At 50.9% G+C, this 16,065-nt stretch overlaps 5 protein-coding genes across 7 annotated transcripts; 3 read left to right on the forward strand and 2 right to left on the reverse strand.

Moving 5' to 3' along the window:
- The first annotated feature begins 13 nt into the window (after positions 1-13).
- LOC9657049 lies at positions 14-2,194 on the forward strand. Of its 2 annotated transcripts, none has more exons than XR_002992822.1 (13): positions 14-171; positions 236-332; positions 388-549; positions 632-732; positions 790-849; positions 897-980; positions 1,039-1,155; positions 1,209-1,358; positions 1,412-1,525; positions 1,572-1,610; positions 1,664-1,727; positions 1,787-1,885; positions 1,950-2,064. XR_002992822.1 is itself a non-coding variant. In XM_024678740.1 (13 exons), the coding sequence occupies exons 1-13, from the start codon at positions 37-39 to the stop codon at positions 2,118-2,120; spliced, it is 1,398 nt and encodes a 465-aa protein (XP_024534508.1). In that variant the 5' UTR covers positions 14-36; the 3' UTR covers positions 2,121-2,194. The 2 variants fall into 2 exon arrangements, 1 of the variants encoding a protein (XP_024534508.1); XM_024678740.1 differs by having other exon boundaries at positions 1,664-1,732; positions 1,950-2,194.
- A 170-nt stretch (positions 2,195-2,364) lies between these two features.
- Positions 2,365-4,616, forward strand: LOC9655982 ((R)-mandelonitrile lyase-like). The gene is made up of 5 exons (XM_002973880.2): positions 2,365-2,413; positions 2,528-3,190; positions 3,399-4,212; positions 4,259-4,287; positions 4,432-4,616. The coding sequence occupies exons 1-5, from the start codon at positions 2,365-2,367 to the stop codon at positions 4,614-4,616; spliced, it is 1,740 nt and encodes a 579-aa protein (XP_002973926.2).
- Positions 4,301-7,663, forward strand: LOC9655983 (sensor histidine kinase AruS). 2 transcript variants are annotated; one of them, XM_024678807.1, is made up of 8 exons: positions 4,301-5,853; positions 5,917-6,251; positions 6,302-6,389; positions 6,528-6,668; positions 6,757-6,868; positions 6,960-6,985; positions 7,141-7,357; positions 7,404-7,663. In XM_024678807.1, exons 1-8 carry the CDS (start codon positions 4,622-4,624, stop codon positions 7,647-7,649), a joined length of 2,397 nt encoding a protein of 798 aa, XP_024534575.1. In that variant the 5' UTR covers positions 4,301-4,621; the 3' UTR covers positions 7,650-7,663. The 2 variants fall into 2 exon arrangements, with proteins under 2 accessions (XP_024534575.1, XP_024534574.1); XM_024678806.1 differs by lacking the exons at positions 6,960-6,985; positions 7,141-7,357; positions 7,404-7,663 and having other exon boundaries at positions 6,302-6,668; positions 6,740-6,869.
- LOC9655985 (hydroxyacylglutathione hydrolase cytoplasmic) lies at positions 7,651-8,867 on the reverse strand. Its single transcript, XM_002974084.2, has 6 exons — positions 8,717-8,867; positions 8,540-8,662; positions 8,329-8,490; positions 8,185-8,260; positions 8,016-8,129; positions 7,651-7,955 (listed from the first exon to the last, which is right to left on the reverse strand). The coding sequence occupies exons 1-6, from the start codon at positions 8,848-8,850 to the stop codon at positions 7,704-7,706; spliced, it is 861 nt and encodes a 286-aa protein (XP_002974130.2). The 5' UTR covers positions 8,851-8,867; the 3' UTR covers positions 7,651-7,703.
- Positions 8,820-10,907, reverse strand: LOC9657050 (eukaryotic translation initiation factor 3 subunit L). The gene is made up of 7 exons (XM_002974085.2): positions 10,316-10,907; positions 9,914-10,248; positions 9,493-9,856; positions 9,286-9,434; positions 9,138-9,231; positions 8,995-9,066; positions 8,820-8,942 (listed from the first exon to the last, which is right to left on the reverse strand). The coding sequence occupies exons 1-7, from the start codon at positions 10,850-10,852 to the stop codon at positions 8,898-8,900; spliced, it is 1,596 nt and encodes a 531-aa protein (XP_002974131.1). The 5' UTR covers positions 10,853-10,907; the 3' UTR covers positions 8,820-8,897.
- Positions 10,908-16,065: the final 5,158 nt, after the last annotated feature.

A 16,065-nucleotide genomic window follows, 5' to 3' on the forward strand; every position in this document is an offset into this window, starting at 1 on the left:
ACGAGCTAAACCCCAGCTCCCCTGTTTTTAGGGCAAATGGGGGAGGAAGGGCCGCCGTGCTACCTCCCAGAGGTCGACGAGGAGGACGAGGTTTGTATAGGAGAGCGATGTTTCACTCGGCCGTACAGATTCTATGTACCTCCAGTTCACTACAAGCGCGTTCCATCGCGGGTGAGCTAGCTTAGATGTAATGCATACCCGCATTTTCATTCATTGGGACTAATTCCTCTTGCAGGAGTATAGATGGAAGCTGGGAGCGAAGATCAGCCCCGCGAATGGATTTCTTGTCAAGTTCCAGCGCGCTCTTGCGTTTCCAGATTGCTTGGGCTTGTGTGAGTTTCTTTTCCTCCTCTTTCAAATGGTTCTTACTTTTAGTTTGTAATCCAGCCGACGATGCAAGATGGCGATGGCAGTGGTGTCCTCTCTCCCTTGTCTTGGGGATCAAAGTGACGAAAGAGGACTGGAAAAAAGAGGACTGGAGAATGGATTCCTCGCGCACATTTGCTTATGCGAAGATCAAGCCAATGTCACTGTTTTGCGGGAAGCTAGGTACTGCAGCTTTTATTCTCCTAGTGGTTTGATCTTTCACTTTTTCCATCGTTTAGTGATTGAAGGGTGTTGGGCTGTGCAGCCCTGCGTCCTGTCGTCGAGCTTTTTCCCGTGCCTGCGCTGAGCATAACGAGAACGTTTGATGCTGGTGGTGGCGAAGCGAAACTATGCGCAAGCGTAGAGGTTTTGGGCATGATTGTTTTGTGGTGTGCTAAGTAAGGTGTTCTAGTTCTCTGACAGGTTAATGGCTCACTTGGACCTCAATGGAGATTAAAGCTCGACTGGCAAGCTGCAAATCTGGTAAGCAGATATTTATATTTGGGGAAACCATTGCAACTTTTCTGCAGTTTAGAGTATTAGTTCAACAAGGAGAGGATGTTTTATCAATCCAGTACTCGAAGCGGATCAAAATCTCAAAGACATGTCAAGCGGTGAGTTGGAAACTCTCGGCAGTGGCGATTTTCACTGGTCATAAGACTTGGTTTCCAGGTTGCTACTGGAGAATTAGATGTTCCATCAAATGCGTTTTGTGGAAATTTGGCAACCAGCTTGCCGGCTCGACTAAAAATCGCTTCTATCAAACTGTCGCAAATCTTAAGCAAGCGGGTACTTCGACTTTATCTTAAAAGTTTGTCTAGTGATTGTCTCTGTTTTGGCAGACAAAAAGGCACAAAGTACTACCTACGTCTACGTACCTCAAATCCTCGCGTGAAATCGGTAAGAGTGACCGAATCACAGTCGTTCCAGGTCATTGGATAGATCCTGGATATGAACCTGGTGCTCCTGGCGAGCGGGAATTCAACCTTGATGTAAGTTACGCTGGTTGTACTGAACTTCTAATGTTTTTTCTTTGTTCTCCAAGGTCGTCAATGTCTTGGAGCGACAACTTCGCCGAAATGGCTGGCAAGTTTTACGTCCTGATCGCGACGCTCCAAACCTCTCCTGGGAGGAGTATTTGAATTGGGTGTCTAGACAGGTAGCATCAATTGTTGTAAGATCAATCGTGTTTACCGTTCGTGTAGAGTTTGAAGGGAACGCCAGTTCTAGAGATTCACGGACAGGTTCGTGTTCTGGTTTTGATGATATGATTTCTCATGTAATTTTCGTACTGCAGGGATCGAATGCTGATTATAGAGGCTTTGTGCTTGGAGTAATTGGCGACCCGGAAACACCTTTGGGTCGGGTATATCACTTCCCTGCTGCTTCTCGGCAGTATAAACTCCTTGTTTTTCTCCAGGAACTTTCCAAGGACTTTGGAATTTTTGACATGGACTGGTCGGATCTTGCGGTGCCCTGTCGCGGCGGGATAATCCTCGAGAGCTTCAACTCGGACGAGGTAACCTGGAGAAATCATCTGAAGCTCACCATAGCTCACACTTTGTTTCGTTTGAGATCCAAAGGTTTTGGAAATGGCACCTTGGCATCGAGCTTGCGCTGTGAGGAGACTCGCCAACAGGATCATAACTTGCATCGAGCGAGCGAGCTACGCGAATCGAGGCGCTCGAGGGATGATCCACGAGACCCGGACGGACGGCGGCGATGTGAGCACATTAGAATATCCGGAAATTTAAAAACGAATAGTTTAGAGAAGCTCCAGCGCTAGAAAGATCGATCCATGAATAACATATCCTTGACGAGAACAACACACACAAGATTTGTGGGTACGCCCCTCGAAAGCATGCCAAGATTGGGCGCCACGCCCTTTGGGCAGGTCATTCGCATTGTCGTCCTCGCCCACTCCCCTAGCTCTTGAAATAGAGAGAAAATTGGCGCGCCATTGCGATGAGAATCCTCCAATCCCGGCAGAAATCCACGATGCAAAGCTCCGCGCTGGTGCTGCTGCTGGCGCTGATGATCGCGCGAGGTAAGGAAAACAGAAGCGAGATTGGATGATCGATCGATCGATCGCCCCAATCTTTCGCGCAATTTTTTAAATGTTTTCTCTTGAATCTTCTTCTTCTTCCTCGCGCGCGCGCAGGGACGGGCGCCGACGAGACCTATCCCTACTCGTTCCTCCGCGACGCCGCCGACTCCCCGGTGTACGAGCAGTACGACTACATCATAGTGGGCGGCGGCACCGCCGGCTGCCCTCTGGCGGCGACGCTCTCCCGCTACTTCCGCGTCCTCGTCCTGGAGCGCGGTCCCTCGCCCTATGGCAACGCCAACATCACGCGCATCGAGAACTTTGGGCGCAGCCTCAACGACACCGAGGGGCAATTCACGCCCGCGCAGGCCTTCACGTCCACCGACGGCGTTCGCAACACTCGCCCGCGCGTCCTGGGCGGTGGTAGCTGCCTCAACGCTGGCTTCTACACGCGCGCCAGCCCCGACTACGTGCGCAGGGTTGGCTGGGATGCGCGCCTGGTTAACCAGTCGTATCCGTGGGTGGAGAGGGTGGTGGCGTTCGTGCCGCAGCTGGGAGCGTTCCAGAGCGCATTTAGGGCGGGGCTGCTGGAGACCGGGGTGACGCCGGACAATGGCGCCACTTTCGATCACATCTATGGGACCAAGACTGGGGGGTCGATCTTCGACCATCAGGGCAACCGCCACACCGCCGCCGACCTCCTCCGCTACGCCAGCGCCAGGAATATACTCGTGCTCCTCCGCGCCAGCGTCCAGAGGATCCTCTTCGACACCTCAGGTGAATTTCTCCTCTCTTCTCCACTTGTTGTCATCGACTTCTTTCTCTCTGTCCGATCGATTCGATTGATTCGATAACTCCTCCTCGATTCTCTGCGATTGGCGTGAGCCACCGAAGCCCGATCTCTCAGATTTTCTCGAATTTCTGGGATCCCCTGTTTCCTTATTTTACTATCTTTCTCTTCTCGGCCGGATCGTCGTGTGTGTAGGTTACCAGCCGCGCGCGATCGGGGTCCAATACCGCGATGCCAACAGCCGGATGCACATCGCGCGCCTCAATTCCAATCGCCAGAGCCAGGTGATCCTGTCCGCGGGCGCCATGGGCAGCCCCCAGCTGCTGATGCTCAATGGCATCGGGCCGCGCGCGCACCTCGAGAGCATGGGCATCCGCGTGCTCGTCAATCTCCCAGGCGTCGGCCAGGGCATGGCGGACAACCCCATGAACACCGTCTACCTCCTCTCGCCCGCGCCCGTGGAGACGAACCTCATCCAGGTGGTCGGGATCACGCACTACGGCAGCTTCATCGAGGCGGGCAGCGGCGAGCTCGATGGATTGAGCGCGGGCGTGCTGCTCGAGAAGGTGATCGGCCCCAGATCGAGCGGCCAGATGACGCTCACCTCGCTCGACGCCGCGGACAATCCCCAGGTCACCTTCAATTACTTCCAGGACCCGGAAGATCTCCAGAGCTGCGTGGAAGGGATCAACCAGATCGAGGAGATCATCCTCTCCAGCTCCATGCGCCGCTTTCGCTACGACGCCCAAGCTCTTCCCTCGGGCGGGACGGTGGCATCGCCGGTCCGCGCGGATTCAACGCTCCGGTCGTCGGTCAATGTCACGCTGGCCAGCTTCTGCAGGTCGACCGTACAGACCATCTGGCACTACCACGGTGGCTGCCAGGTGGGCAGAGTCGTGGACAGCGACTACCACGTGTTAGGCGTTGATGCGCTGCGCGTCATCGACGGCTCCACGTTTAACTTCTCGCCCGGTACGAACCCTCAAGCGACGGTCATGATGCTGGGAAGGTAAGTGAGATATTCGTTTTTTTCTTTGATGTGATTGGTGTTCCAGGTATATGGGATTGAGGATTATTGCGGAGCGTATGCGCCGCTAGATAGGCGAGATTCTAGCCCTCCATTCTTTTAGAAGAAAGAAAACCGCGAAGCTATGTATCCGTTAAACCATTCGAACCGAAAAATCTTGGTCGCATCGTCTTCTCGCGAAGCCCTAAGGACGTGTGCTAGGGTTTCTCGATTCTCCGCCCAGGTATGATCGCGATGATCCCTCCATCGCTCGCTGGATTCCACCGCTGGTGCGATTGGCGGATCGCGCGCTAGAGCGGCCGCGATTGTTTCGCAGGGCAGAGAATGCGGGTGGGGGATTAGCTCTCCTTGGATTGAGGCAGTGCCAGGGAAGGATGCCAGGGTGAAGATTATGGCCAATGGTCGGGGGCTGATTGATATCCAGGATCTGTGCTCCAGTGCAGCTTCTCGCGCTCAGGGATTTGCTGCCAGTTCCTTCAAATGCATCGTGGCTCATGTCAAGCGCCCGCGATGCCTGGCGTCTTTCCTGGCCTGGAACCTGGGATTGACGGCGCTGGAGATCGCGCTCGGGGCAGCAACGTTTGAGATGTCGGCACCACCGCTCCAGAAGCAAATCGTCAAGGTGATCGTCTTCCCACTCTATCTCCCGCATGCGGTGGGCTTCGCAGTGGCTTGCAAGAAAGGATGCTTCGTTCTCCTGGGAAACTTTGCTGGGCTCTTCGGCGTCAGGCTCTACTTCACGGACAGGGGCGTGGAAGGCCTGAATTTCTTGAAGTCGGTGGTTCTTTTGGGGGCTGCTACTCTCAGGACGCTCGAGGTCCACTTTTGCAGCTGGATGGTGCGTAGATTTTTGTGCTCCGAGACCAGGCTGATACCGACGATCGAATCACTTGGGGATGCTCTGTGGTACTTCCTCGTCACCTGCTTTCTCTCGGCACCTTTCGAGGCAACCATAGCTTTGATCGAGTGTGTCGGGCGCATGGTGCCGTGGAAGGAGTTTACAATCTGCTGGGCGACATGGTGGCTGGGTGTGGTAGCTGCCTCCATCACGGTGTCACCTTTCGTTCTCCACTGCTTCGTGTGGCAGCCCAAGCCGGGGATGTTTAGGCCGGGGAAGATTGTGGAGATTTTTTTGGTCGGGTTCATCACCGTGCTGCTGCTGATAACAGTCTACACGCTCGTCATTCCTACGTACGTGAAGCCACTGCCTTATCTTCTCTTTCCAGTCATCGTCTACAGTGCTTTCCGCTTCAACCGGATGGGATGGGCCTTCATCTTGTGCGGGATCTCCCTTTTTTGCACTTGGTCGACCGTGAAAAAGAAGGGTGCTCTCTACAATATCTCTGGAGGTGGCCCAACTGTGGAACCGCGGATTGTCATGCAGGTAGAGCTTTTTGTATCTGTTAGCTCAGCTGTAGCTGTGTCACTTGCGGCTGCTGTCAGGGAGAAGCATCAATTAGCTAAAAAGCTTGAGAAGCTCAATGAGGAGCTTGAAAGTTTAGTGCTCCAGAGAACGCATCAGCTCGTCAAGGCAAATGAGGAGTTACAGACGTCGAAGCAAGCAGCAGAACTGGCGAGCCAAGCCAAGTCGGATTTCCTTGCCAACATGAGTCATGAGATCAGGTTTGATTATTCGTCTCGTTTTTTTTTCGCAGTGCCTTAACATACTTTGTTTTTCCTGTACAGAACTCCTATTCACGGAATACTTGGAATGTCAGCGTTGGTGCTTGGAACTTCTCTCACAGATGAGCAGAAGGAGAACATGACCACCGTCAGCGAGTGTGCCGAGTTGCTCCTGCATATCATCAACAGCATTTTGGACCTGGGGAAAATCGAGGCTGGCCGTTTTGAAGTGGAGTTGATATCTTTTAATCTTCATCACGTCCTGAAGAGCACTGTGCACATTCTACAGCCGCGTGCGCAGGCACACAACCTTCGGCTGAGCTATGAAATCGACAGCGCTGTGCCCGAGTTTCTGGTCGGGGACTCGGGAAAGTTGAGGCAGTGCCTGTTAAACTTAGGTGAGGCGGTGGTATACACAGTGAGCAACTAACTCTGATCCTCCGTGCAGTTGGAAATGCTCTGAAATTCACACCCGAGGGCGAGGTCCGAGTTGAGGTTTCGGTTCACAGGTTCGGAATGCAAGACGATTCGGTTCTATCGAGACTTAACGCCTCTCAGTGGTCAGACATGTCAGAAATGATGCTGGAAGTTACAGAGACGAGAAACCTTTTCATGCCTCAACACACGCAAGCTCACACCAAGTTTACCAACCGGGGGTCAGCCGACGAAGTGACCATTCTTTACAAGATATCGGATAGTGGGATTGGCATCAGCAAAAACAAGCTCAAGGATGTCTTCAAGCCCTTCACTCAAGCGGATGCTTCGATTTCTCGCTTATATGGTGGAACAGGACTCGGTCTCTGCGTGGTACAAAGGTAAGTTTTGGTTTTTCTAAGAACAATCTGGCTAATAAGGAAACTGCAACTGACTTTAAACTCGTTAACAGCTGCGGCGATTTTGCAGATTTGTAGAGCTGATGGGAGGTCACATACTGGTGGAAAGCGAATATGGAAAAGGCAGTAGTTTTTACATCGTTTTGCCTTACCTCTTGAACAAGGAGGGCGCTGCCCAGGAAGCATCTGGTTTCTTCGCAACAGCTGCCTCTGTGACTTCTCAAAGTACGTATTTTTTGCATAGGCAACTTATAAGTATTCTGGTTTGTGTAGGAGCCGAGACTACGCAGGGAAAACCTGTTAGTACTGAAGTCGTAAGCTCAGTTGCAGATGGTCACGAAGCCCCGGCACCTCGGGAATCTACGGACGATGAGATTTCCCGCGTCATGGTCGCCAAGGATGGCACTCAGCAAGCTCCCAGCCCTGTGACTCCGAAAGAAGAAGTCACTCTAAGCGTCAAGGACCCGAGCATTGTACAAGCAGCAGAAATATCGGTTGACTTAACCAAGCGCATACTCTTGGTGGAGGACAACCTTGTGAATCAGAAGGTTGCGTCTAGACTCCTCCAAAAGCATGGCCACATTGTGACCGTTGTGGGGGATGGAGTCCAAGCGATAGCGGCCGTGGACGCAAACCGGGACAACATTGATTTGATCCTCATGGACATCCAGGTAGCTTGTTCTTTTCCAAGTTTCCAGTTTCAAGTCTTCTTTCCAGATGCCGATCATGGATGGATTGGAAGCAACTCGTAGAATACGGGAACAGGAAGCCAGGGATGGTCTGAGAAAAATGCCCATAATCGGGTTAACAGCGCATGCCATGCGTGGATACGAGGATACATGTTTTTCAGCGGGAATGGACAGTTACATGGGGAAGCCTTTTGAGATTCGCAAGCTTTTAGCTGCCATCGAGATGGTTGCCACTGGCAAGCAAGAAATCCACATCGACGTTCCGGAAGAATAAGTTTCGAGGAAGCCAACTTATCATTTATCATCTCAAGGATCCAGACAGAGGGAGCTAGCCTTTAAACTGATCCTTGGCGGCTCTCAACGACGCCAGCAGCTCAACCGGATCGCTCTCTCCCATATGGACTTGGAACTCCTTCACGTTAACACGCATGAAGGGATTGGTCTGGAGCTCCTCTCGGATGGTGGAAGGGACCGTAGGCTTGTCATTCCGACGCTGCTCTTCCGTCCAGGCAACCTTCTGCTTAAGAGCATCATTGTGGGGATCGACAGACATGGCGAACTTCAAGTTCTTGGCGGTATACTGCAAGGGTGGATTCTAAACGCTGAGAGACGGAAAGTATACAAGAAGTGGAAGACAGACCTCGTGTCCGCAGAAGACTCGAGTAGCCGGAGGCAACTCGGCTAGAACTTCGGACAGAGAGTGGTACATATCCTGGGCTTTGCCTTCGAAGAACTTGCCACAGCCGGCGACGAACTGCGCAGCGCAAGATTTTAAGACCACAGACAAGGACAAGTAAGAAAGGAAGTACCAGAGTGTCACCGGTGAAGACGGCAGGATCTCCAGACTTGTGGGTGACAAAGTAGCTGATATGGCCCTTGGTATGGCTACGAATGCCAAGAGCAGCTCTCAAGAACTAGCATCACAGACGAGAAGAAAAGAGAGGACACTTTACCATGGAGTGTGGAGGGCCTTGATCTTTACATCCTTGGACAGCTCAAGCTCCGCTCCGTGCTCCAGAGGATCCGTGCAGCCTTCCACATTATCCTTGGCACCACCGAAGACTTTGATCCCTGGGACGAGCTTCTTGATCTCGTTGTTACCTCCAGCGTGGTCCCTGGTAGAAAAGCTTTCTTGCGGAGGAAAGAATGGAAAGCTAGCTCTACCAGTGCTTGTGGGTGGTGAGAACCATGGTCACTTGGGCTCCATGCTTCTTGGCTGCCGATAAAACGCTCTCGGGTTTCACGGGATCAACCGCCGCTGCCTGCTTGCTCGCTCCATCGATTATCCTGATCAATCAATCCAGGGAACTTTCGTCAAAGCACTCACTCTCGAGAGCTTACAGATAAGCGTAATTGTCGTCCAAACAAGGCACCGGTATCACCTCCATTCTTCCTTCGTTTGTTCCCAAAGAGGGGTTTTCTCCTTCTCTTGAACGAGTCACGCTAATACAAATGGCACTGCCAGAACATGTCATCTCTTTTCTTAACAACAAAAAAGTCTTTTACGCGTCACAACTATCTTTCACTCTAGTGCGACACGCTCCAGGTCCCCAACCAATTCGTCGAACTGCGAAACCATGGTGTTAAAAGAGAAAGAGCTAAATTCTTGAGAGCATTACCTTGAGAATGTGGCGGACAAAGATCTCGCTAAAACGCTTGGTAACTTTCGGCTCTGCTATGTGTACAACATCCTGGACGAAAGAAAAGCAAGAGATTTGAGCTCCCTGATGAGTGAGAATCAAGCAAGCAAGCAAATCCCAACCTCGTCAATGTAGAACTCGACGTCCGCGGTAGATGCTACGCTGCCATCGTCGTCAATGTAGTGAGTCTTGTGCTTGTAAGTCATCAAAGCCATCCTGCCAAGTTTTTAAGTGCTGAGAACGCAAGAAGATAAACGAAATACAAGCTACCTCAGCGTGGCTTCGTCTACCTCCACAAGCGAGGCTAGCTTTGCAATAGATATCGTGGTGTAAAGCTTCACGTAGTTTCTGATCTTGTTCAGGAGCTGCTGCTGTCGGACTTCAGATAGAAAGAGCTTCAGCTGCAGCCTGTATGCTTCCTGTGGATTCCAGGTGCCCGCTTAGAACTGAAAAGATACGAAAAAAGGACACACTTACCTGGCTGTAGTTTCCAGAGGTGTCACTCAAGTCAGGTAGCGATGGAGAGATAAACTTCGGGCAAGCGTACGAGAAACACTCGTCGAAAGCGGCCTCGTCGTTCTTGTGCATCTTGGATAACTTCTCCCCACGCTTCTCCTTAAGCTGGTGAGTCACGGTCTCATTCCTCTGAGAATCGCTCCTCGCATTCTCGGACTCTACGAGGTGCCACTGGGGGCAGAACCACAGGCAGATCGCAAGCAACGCGTACATCTGCTCGTTCTTCTTGAGGATCCATTCAAACTGCGACGACTTCTGGTGGTACTGCCTCGTCTTGGAGATGTACACAAGCACCTGGTTAAAAGTCTTGATAGCATCGATGTACCTTGGTAGCAAAAGAAAGGTTTTATCAGCGAGGAGAGCTCACGCTCGAAAAACTCACCTCAGCATCATCATGTTCGAAAACCCGTAGTAGTACGCCGCGGTAATGTGGCAGCCGATCACAGAGCTGTATACTCCGTGCTGCGTGAGATCAATATGAGCGAGGCGCTTGAGAGCCGTGTGGTAATCCCCAAGCAAGCAGTGCACCCGCGCAAGCCCAATGATACTAAAGTATCCCAAGACCTTGAGGACGTTGCTGCCACCCTCGTAGTCATATCCATCGTTGGCACTGAAGGCCGTCACCGCCCCGTCCTTCTCCTCCTCCAGGACTTGCAGAATCTCCGACTTGTCAATCAGAGCCTGGAGGAAATTCGCCACACCATAGACATTCCACACCTGCGAGAACAAAACCGAGAAGGAAGAAATCAGTGACAGAGTGAGGAAAGCTTCTTTGCTTCCAGACCTGCTCGTCGTACTGCTTGAGCCAGCTTAGCTCCTGCTCGGTCTTGTTCTTGAGCTTGGTCCGGTACTGGCAAAACGCCTGGAACTGATAGATGAACTCGTCCACCATGTCCCAGAGCCACTGGTTGGGCAGCTGCATATTCACGTTTCCATGGAGGATGACCGTGAAGAGGTTGCAGTAATTGTCCCAGGATTCCAGCCTCTCCTGGAAGGTGACATTGAGCTTGGCGTAGACGTGCCTGTAGTACATCTCCTTGTAGAGGAGGCAAAAGACGTGATCGTTGTCGACGTAGGGCGCCACGAGCTCCGCCGAGGGCCAGTGCGACTTGGAGAAGAAGCGCTCGCTCAGCTTGCTAAAGCTGCTCTCATACATTTGGTGTACCTCGTAGACATTCTTCTCGCGGATGCTGCGGTAGAGGTACCCGACGAAGGACTTGACATAGTCGGGGACGTAATCGGGCGGGTGCGCGTCGTCTGGCCGCTCGTCGTAAGAGTCCTCGTAGCCGCCATAGCCATCGCGCTCGTACCCAGCCGCCATTGCCCGCCCGCCCACCTTGCCCTGTGCCCTATCCACGCCTAGGGTTTACAGATTTACATTAAATGATAAATACGTTAGTATAGGAAGGATGCTTGAAAATTGACCAACCCTGTCTTGGAGTGTCTCAAACTACCTCCCTGATTGTATAGTAGAATACCCCACAAATGCATACCCTAGTGTTCGTTCCCACTTCCGTAGAGAGAGGAAGCTCATAAACTGGTTTACCGATCTGATGTGAGATCAATGCTCACTATGAATTGAACAGCTATGATGATCAGCTTCCCATTTCGTCATCACTCCATCAGCATCTGAAAAGTTTATGTTTCCAAGGTTGAAAGTAAGTTGGAAGGAAGCCTTTATTGTTCTGGATGACGCTTGCCAGCACATTTTTCTCAAGTCCAGGTACTCATCCGCTCAACTTTTCCAATCCTACTACACTTCGGCTGTATAAATTCTCTTGACAAAGCTTGAGCAATATCTTATACCTCCTTCAGCGTCTAAGAAAGCCGTGTCCAACTTCGTCAGTCTTGCATTCCCCGTTGAGCTATCCAGCCAGCTCATCATACTGGGCAAACTTCCTAACCACTTCATCCCAGCTATTGTCCTTCGCAAGAATGTCGTGAAAGTTTAAAGGGGGAGCGCATAAAAGCCTCCTTTTCTACTTCCTGTGACAACTGCTCACAACAGGTACAAAGCGCCTCAAGAAACAATGGTACATATCTGTCAACTCAGATAGTTGCTTGTCAGACTTCTATGCATTGCTGTATAGATTGAGTTACTTGCGTTGCTGTATAGATGTGTATGGAACGTTTGGAGGTGCTGTATGCCCTGTATTTCGGCGAGTTTGCTCTCATGAAATTCCCCATTCTGTTGATCGTCCTTGTAAACAATTGCTAATGGGGAAATAAAGTGAAACCTAAAAAACCCTAATGCGGGGGCGGGAAAATTGGCCATATGGCCAACACGGTACACGTAGCAGATATTGCCACATCATCGATAGTCTAATTCTTGTGGGGAGGAATCTCCGCCCCATGGGATGGACGCCGCTGCGCGTGCGAGTCCTTGATGGGCTGCCGCGTGATGCCCGATCAAGTGGCGTCGGCCCTTGATTATGGAGCCATAACCTTGACAAAAAACCAAGAACATCTATATGATCATAGACAAAAGAGAGAACTTGAAGAAGAACATCCCTGTGGACCAAGTTGTTCTGGCGAGGCGCTGCTAAAGGGTTTGGATCGAGCATCTGGCCAGCGTCTGGCGAGCCGGGAACGCATGGGAATTGATGTCCGAATGGAAAGTGGCTATAGCTTTGTCTCACACTGGAAGGTTCTGCGCCGGCTGTGGACACCTGAAGACGCTCGCGCTGTTTCGTGATCCATCGCGATGAAACTACGTGCTCGACAACCTCAGTGGCTACTTACAAGATGATGGCTGTGTGAGCATGATTGACGCAAAGAGTTTCACGTACGGGGCCCGAGTATTGAGATGGAGTCCTTACGTGCCGGAGATGAGCCAGTGTAAAGGTGACGTTTTGCCATTTTAGCGCTTCCACCATCCCGGTCCCTCTTGAAGGTGTCTCCTATAAAGTCACAAGTAACGATCTTATCGTTGAAGTGACGCTCTTCGTAAGCAGCAGTTTCTTGCACGTCTCCCTCATGAAACGAGTCATAGCCTTGCTCATTCACGCCCAGGATCCTTTTGTCGAGGCTGTTCTTGAGAGGCTGCCGGCGACCAAGATACGATGTGCAAAGGAACTTTCACCAGTATCATGTCTAGAGTCCGGGTTCGTTGAGATCCACTCCCTCGTTGTCCAGGAAGTAGAACAATGGAAGAAGCCCTTTCTGGAGAATCTGCCTCCTCCCTGGAAGCCACGAGTAGTGTGCGCATCTATCTAGAACTTTGCAAGCGCACCTCCACGGCCAGGCGGAGCTCAGCTGGCTAACCACATTTATCACCAAGCTACCTTGAGAGCTGCGTACTTCCAGCGGAATGTAAATGGACGTAATGCGTCGGAGTCGTGCAGCTGCTTGTTAAATTTGTGTTGCAAAGCCCATAGCTGCTGGAGGCTGTAGTCCTCAAAGGCTTTGGGTGGCATGCCCGTCTAGATACATTCCAGGAAGCATCAACAGTCATACGCCACGCTCCTGGCTTCCATCCGGTGCTTCTCGTTAAACTTACTCATAAAACTGGCGGTTTTCTTTTTTTACTTGTTGGGTATGAATTACTGGTACGCATCTTACGCGACTCGGAGAGGCATCATCAAATCTGTCGAGTTTTTGTGGCACGCCAACTGGGACCATCACCCTCGACCACAGCACGTCTGCAAAGTCATGTGACGGCTCTCCGCTCCCCAGCTCCTTCTTCGACATCGTCACCTCCTCCGCGGGCCTGGTGCTCATCTGCAGCCGTCGTGCCCTAAATTTAATCAATAAATAAAAGGAGTGATCAGTTTGAAGGTCCCTCCTCTTCCAGGGTTTCGATCCTGGGATTCGGCTCTATAGGACTATCCCATCTCCCTGGGCTTACCACTACCCCTAGGGTTGATCACTTGAAACATATTGTTTTTTGATTCACTATGAAGTGTAGGCACGCCACGTGGCTTTGCCGCGTGGAAAGCACAGTCAGCCAAATGATAGTTTTACTAGGGCTTGGAGTCTCGGCGCCACGGGCAAGGAGCTCGGAGGAAAATGCTGGCCCATTTTGTCCAATGTGTGCCGCTCCTTCGGTGATATCAGCCATGAATCTCCATCCACTTCCAAGGAGAAATCCCCTCCCTGGACTCTAGTAAGTTCCCGTTTGCTACCATGGAGGGATCTTACGTTCCATTCAGGTTCTTCGCTTCAAAGCCATCAGTGTTACGATGGATCACACCGAAGTTGCTCCTGGCTATGATACCATTGGCAAGAAGCTACTTGGATGCCTTCTAGGAGTTTGCATTAAGCTGGCTCGCAGCAAGATCAAGGTTCTCAAGGACGTGAGTGGCTATGTGATGCCGGGTTCCATGACTCTCGTTCTCAGTTCGCCAGGTTCGTGACCTTGATTTTCATTGTTTGTGACCTTTTCCTTCTAAACAGGCAGTGGGAAGAGCACTCTCCTCAAGGTAGCATGGTGATTGTTTGGAGATATGATGCTTTGTTTCGTATGCTACATTGGCTGTTAATTCTACAGACAGTGGTGATAACAGGTGATGTGAGGAAAGCTACGTCCCAACAGACGACTCAGTCTGGAGGGTGTTGTGCTTTACAATAACGACCCTTTGTCGTCCAGACTTGCTATAAAGTGGCCGATCACTTATGTGACTCAGCACGAACAACGTGTAAGTACGTGTTGATGTTTCTCAGCTGGCCTACACTTGCAGGCATTTGTTGTTTTTCACAGTCCGAGAAACTATCGAGTTTGTTCTCTATGGCAGCGTTGTATGCCACAGTCCGATGCCGCGACTCTTACGAGGACTACATCCTATACATGTTTGGTCTCATAAAGATCGGGTTGGCACTCTTGCTGATGGCATCAAGGATGGCGACCGAAACAGACTGGCAACGAGATTGCTATGGGTTCATATCGCTGGTTCAGATTTCACCTGAATTCTTTGATCTTTTCGACCGTGTTATCCTTCTCAGAGAGCGGTCAAGGCCCACATCAATGACTTCTTGAAGCTTGGAACATGGTTTTTAACACTTTGTTCCTTTTTTACTTTTGTCTGGCAAGCCTGCTCACGTAGACGCCGGAACGTTTCACAGGATATTGCAGCTGGCGAGGGTGGACAGTATCGTAGAGCTTAATAAGTTTTATAAAGCACCATGAAATTTCTTTGTTTTTGTTTGTGCAGCCCATTGTACCTTGTCCATACTGGCATATTATATTTTGTCTAAAGAACCACCATTCAGTAAGTTGTTACGCTACTCGCAAGCTTTTTCACTTTTGAAATCGCTGTCCTGGTTTTTAATATGTTATTCGCAGATGCAGATGAACTTTGAGATAAAGAGTGGCTCACATTCTCACCTATGGATAGAATCAAAGCGAGAGACAATGAACCAAGAAAATTTAAGAACAGGAAGAGCCCATGCTAGTCTAGCCAGAGAGCCAAAGGAAACTAGGAAGCTTTAGTCGCTGAGGATATTTGGTTCATTAACAAAAAGAAACAGAGTTCGAATATTCAATCAAAAAATGAAAAGGAGTGATCAGTTTGAAGAGGGTCCCTCCTCTTCCAGGGTCTCGATCCTGGGATTCGGCTCTATAGGACTATCCCATCTCCCCGGGCTTAACCACTACCCCTAGGGTTGACCACTTGCAACATATTGTTTTTTGATTCATTATGAAGTGGTGATGCATTTCCACCGTTGGAAAATTGGGCGGTTGCGATGCCAACCGTGACATCTTCAACCGCCCAAAATCTCGCTGCAAGCTAGCAGCAATCGCAAGCTAACTCCCCGTTATGAGTGAGTTTCCCGGACAGGCACGCGTGACTGGCGACCAGATACCCAGATTTGTTCGTGAAAGCGGCTGCTTCAACCGATCCTTCTCGTGGGCAGCGAGATCATCGACAGAGCTCTCGATCCATCGCAATTCCTGGGGAGAGCCGCGGATCTGGATTTGGATTCGCTGAGGTCTTGCAGGAACGCAGCATTTCTCCAGAATGGGTATCAACGATGGGCATGGCAAGAGCGAGTACTCGGTGTGGAGCTTTACTCGCTGCGTGTGTGTTTGAAGCGATGAAGGAAGAGCGCTGGGATGGACGGCGCTCTTGCCGCGGACCTTGCCTCCGTGCTGCCGCGCGTCCACATCGTCTCCAGGCGCACCGTCCGCAAGAACAAATTCGCGGATTTCGTTGGTAACTGATTGAGAATGGATCGAAATCTCTTCCTCTCCCAGCCGATTCTTGATTTCCTTTTCAATCATTGTCATTGAAATGTCACTCCCGATTCCATCCTCTAAATCTCCTGTTTTCTTTGTTTTCCTGTTTCCTGATCGATCAAAAAAATCCCTGAAAAGTTTTTCGGGCTTTCTTGTGACTCCTCCACAGAAAGCATGGCTAGCTAGCTAACAGTTCTTTCTCTTTTTCTCTCAGGAGAATACTATCTAGATTTGATCGTCAGCTATGGGGCGGTTCCAGTCATTGTTCCACGAGTTTCCGGGTTAAACTCGCTCCTCGACAGCTTCGAGCCAATCCACGGGGTGCTACTGTGCGAGGGTGAGGATATCGATCCCTGGAT

This window comes from Selaginella moellendorffii, unplaced genomic scaffold (assembly GCF_000143415.4).
Source record: "Selaginella moellendorffii unplaced genomic scaffold, v1.0 SELMOscaffold_23, whole genome shotgun sequence".
Classification (NCBI taxonomy): domain Eukaryota; kingdom Viridiplantae; phylum Streptophyta; class Lycopodiopsida; order Selaginellales; family Selaginellaceae; genus Selaginella; species Selaginella moellendorffii.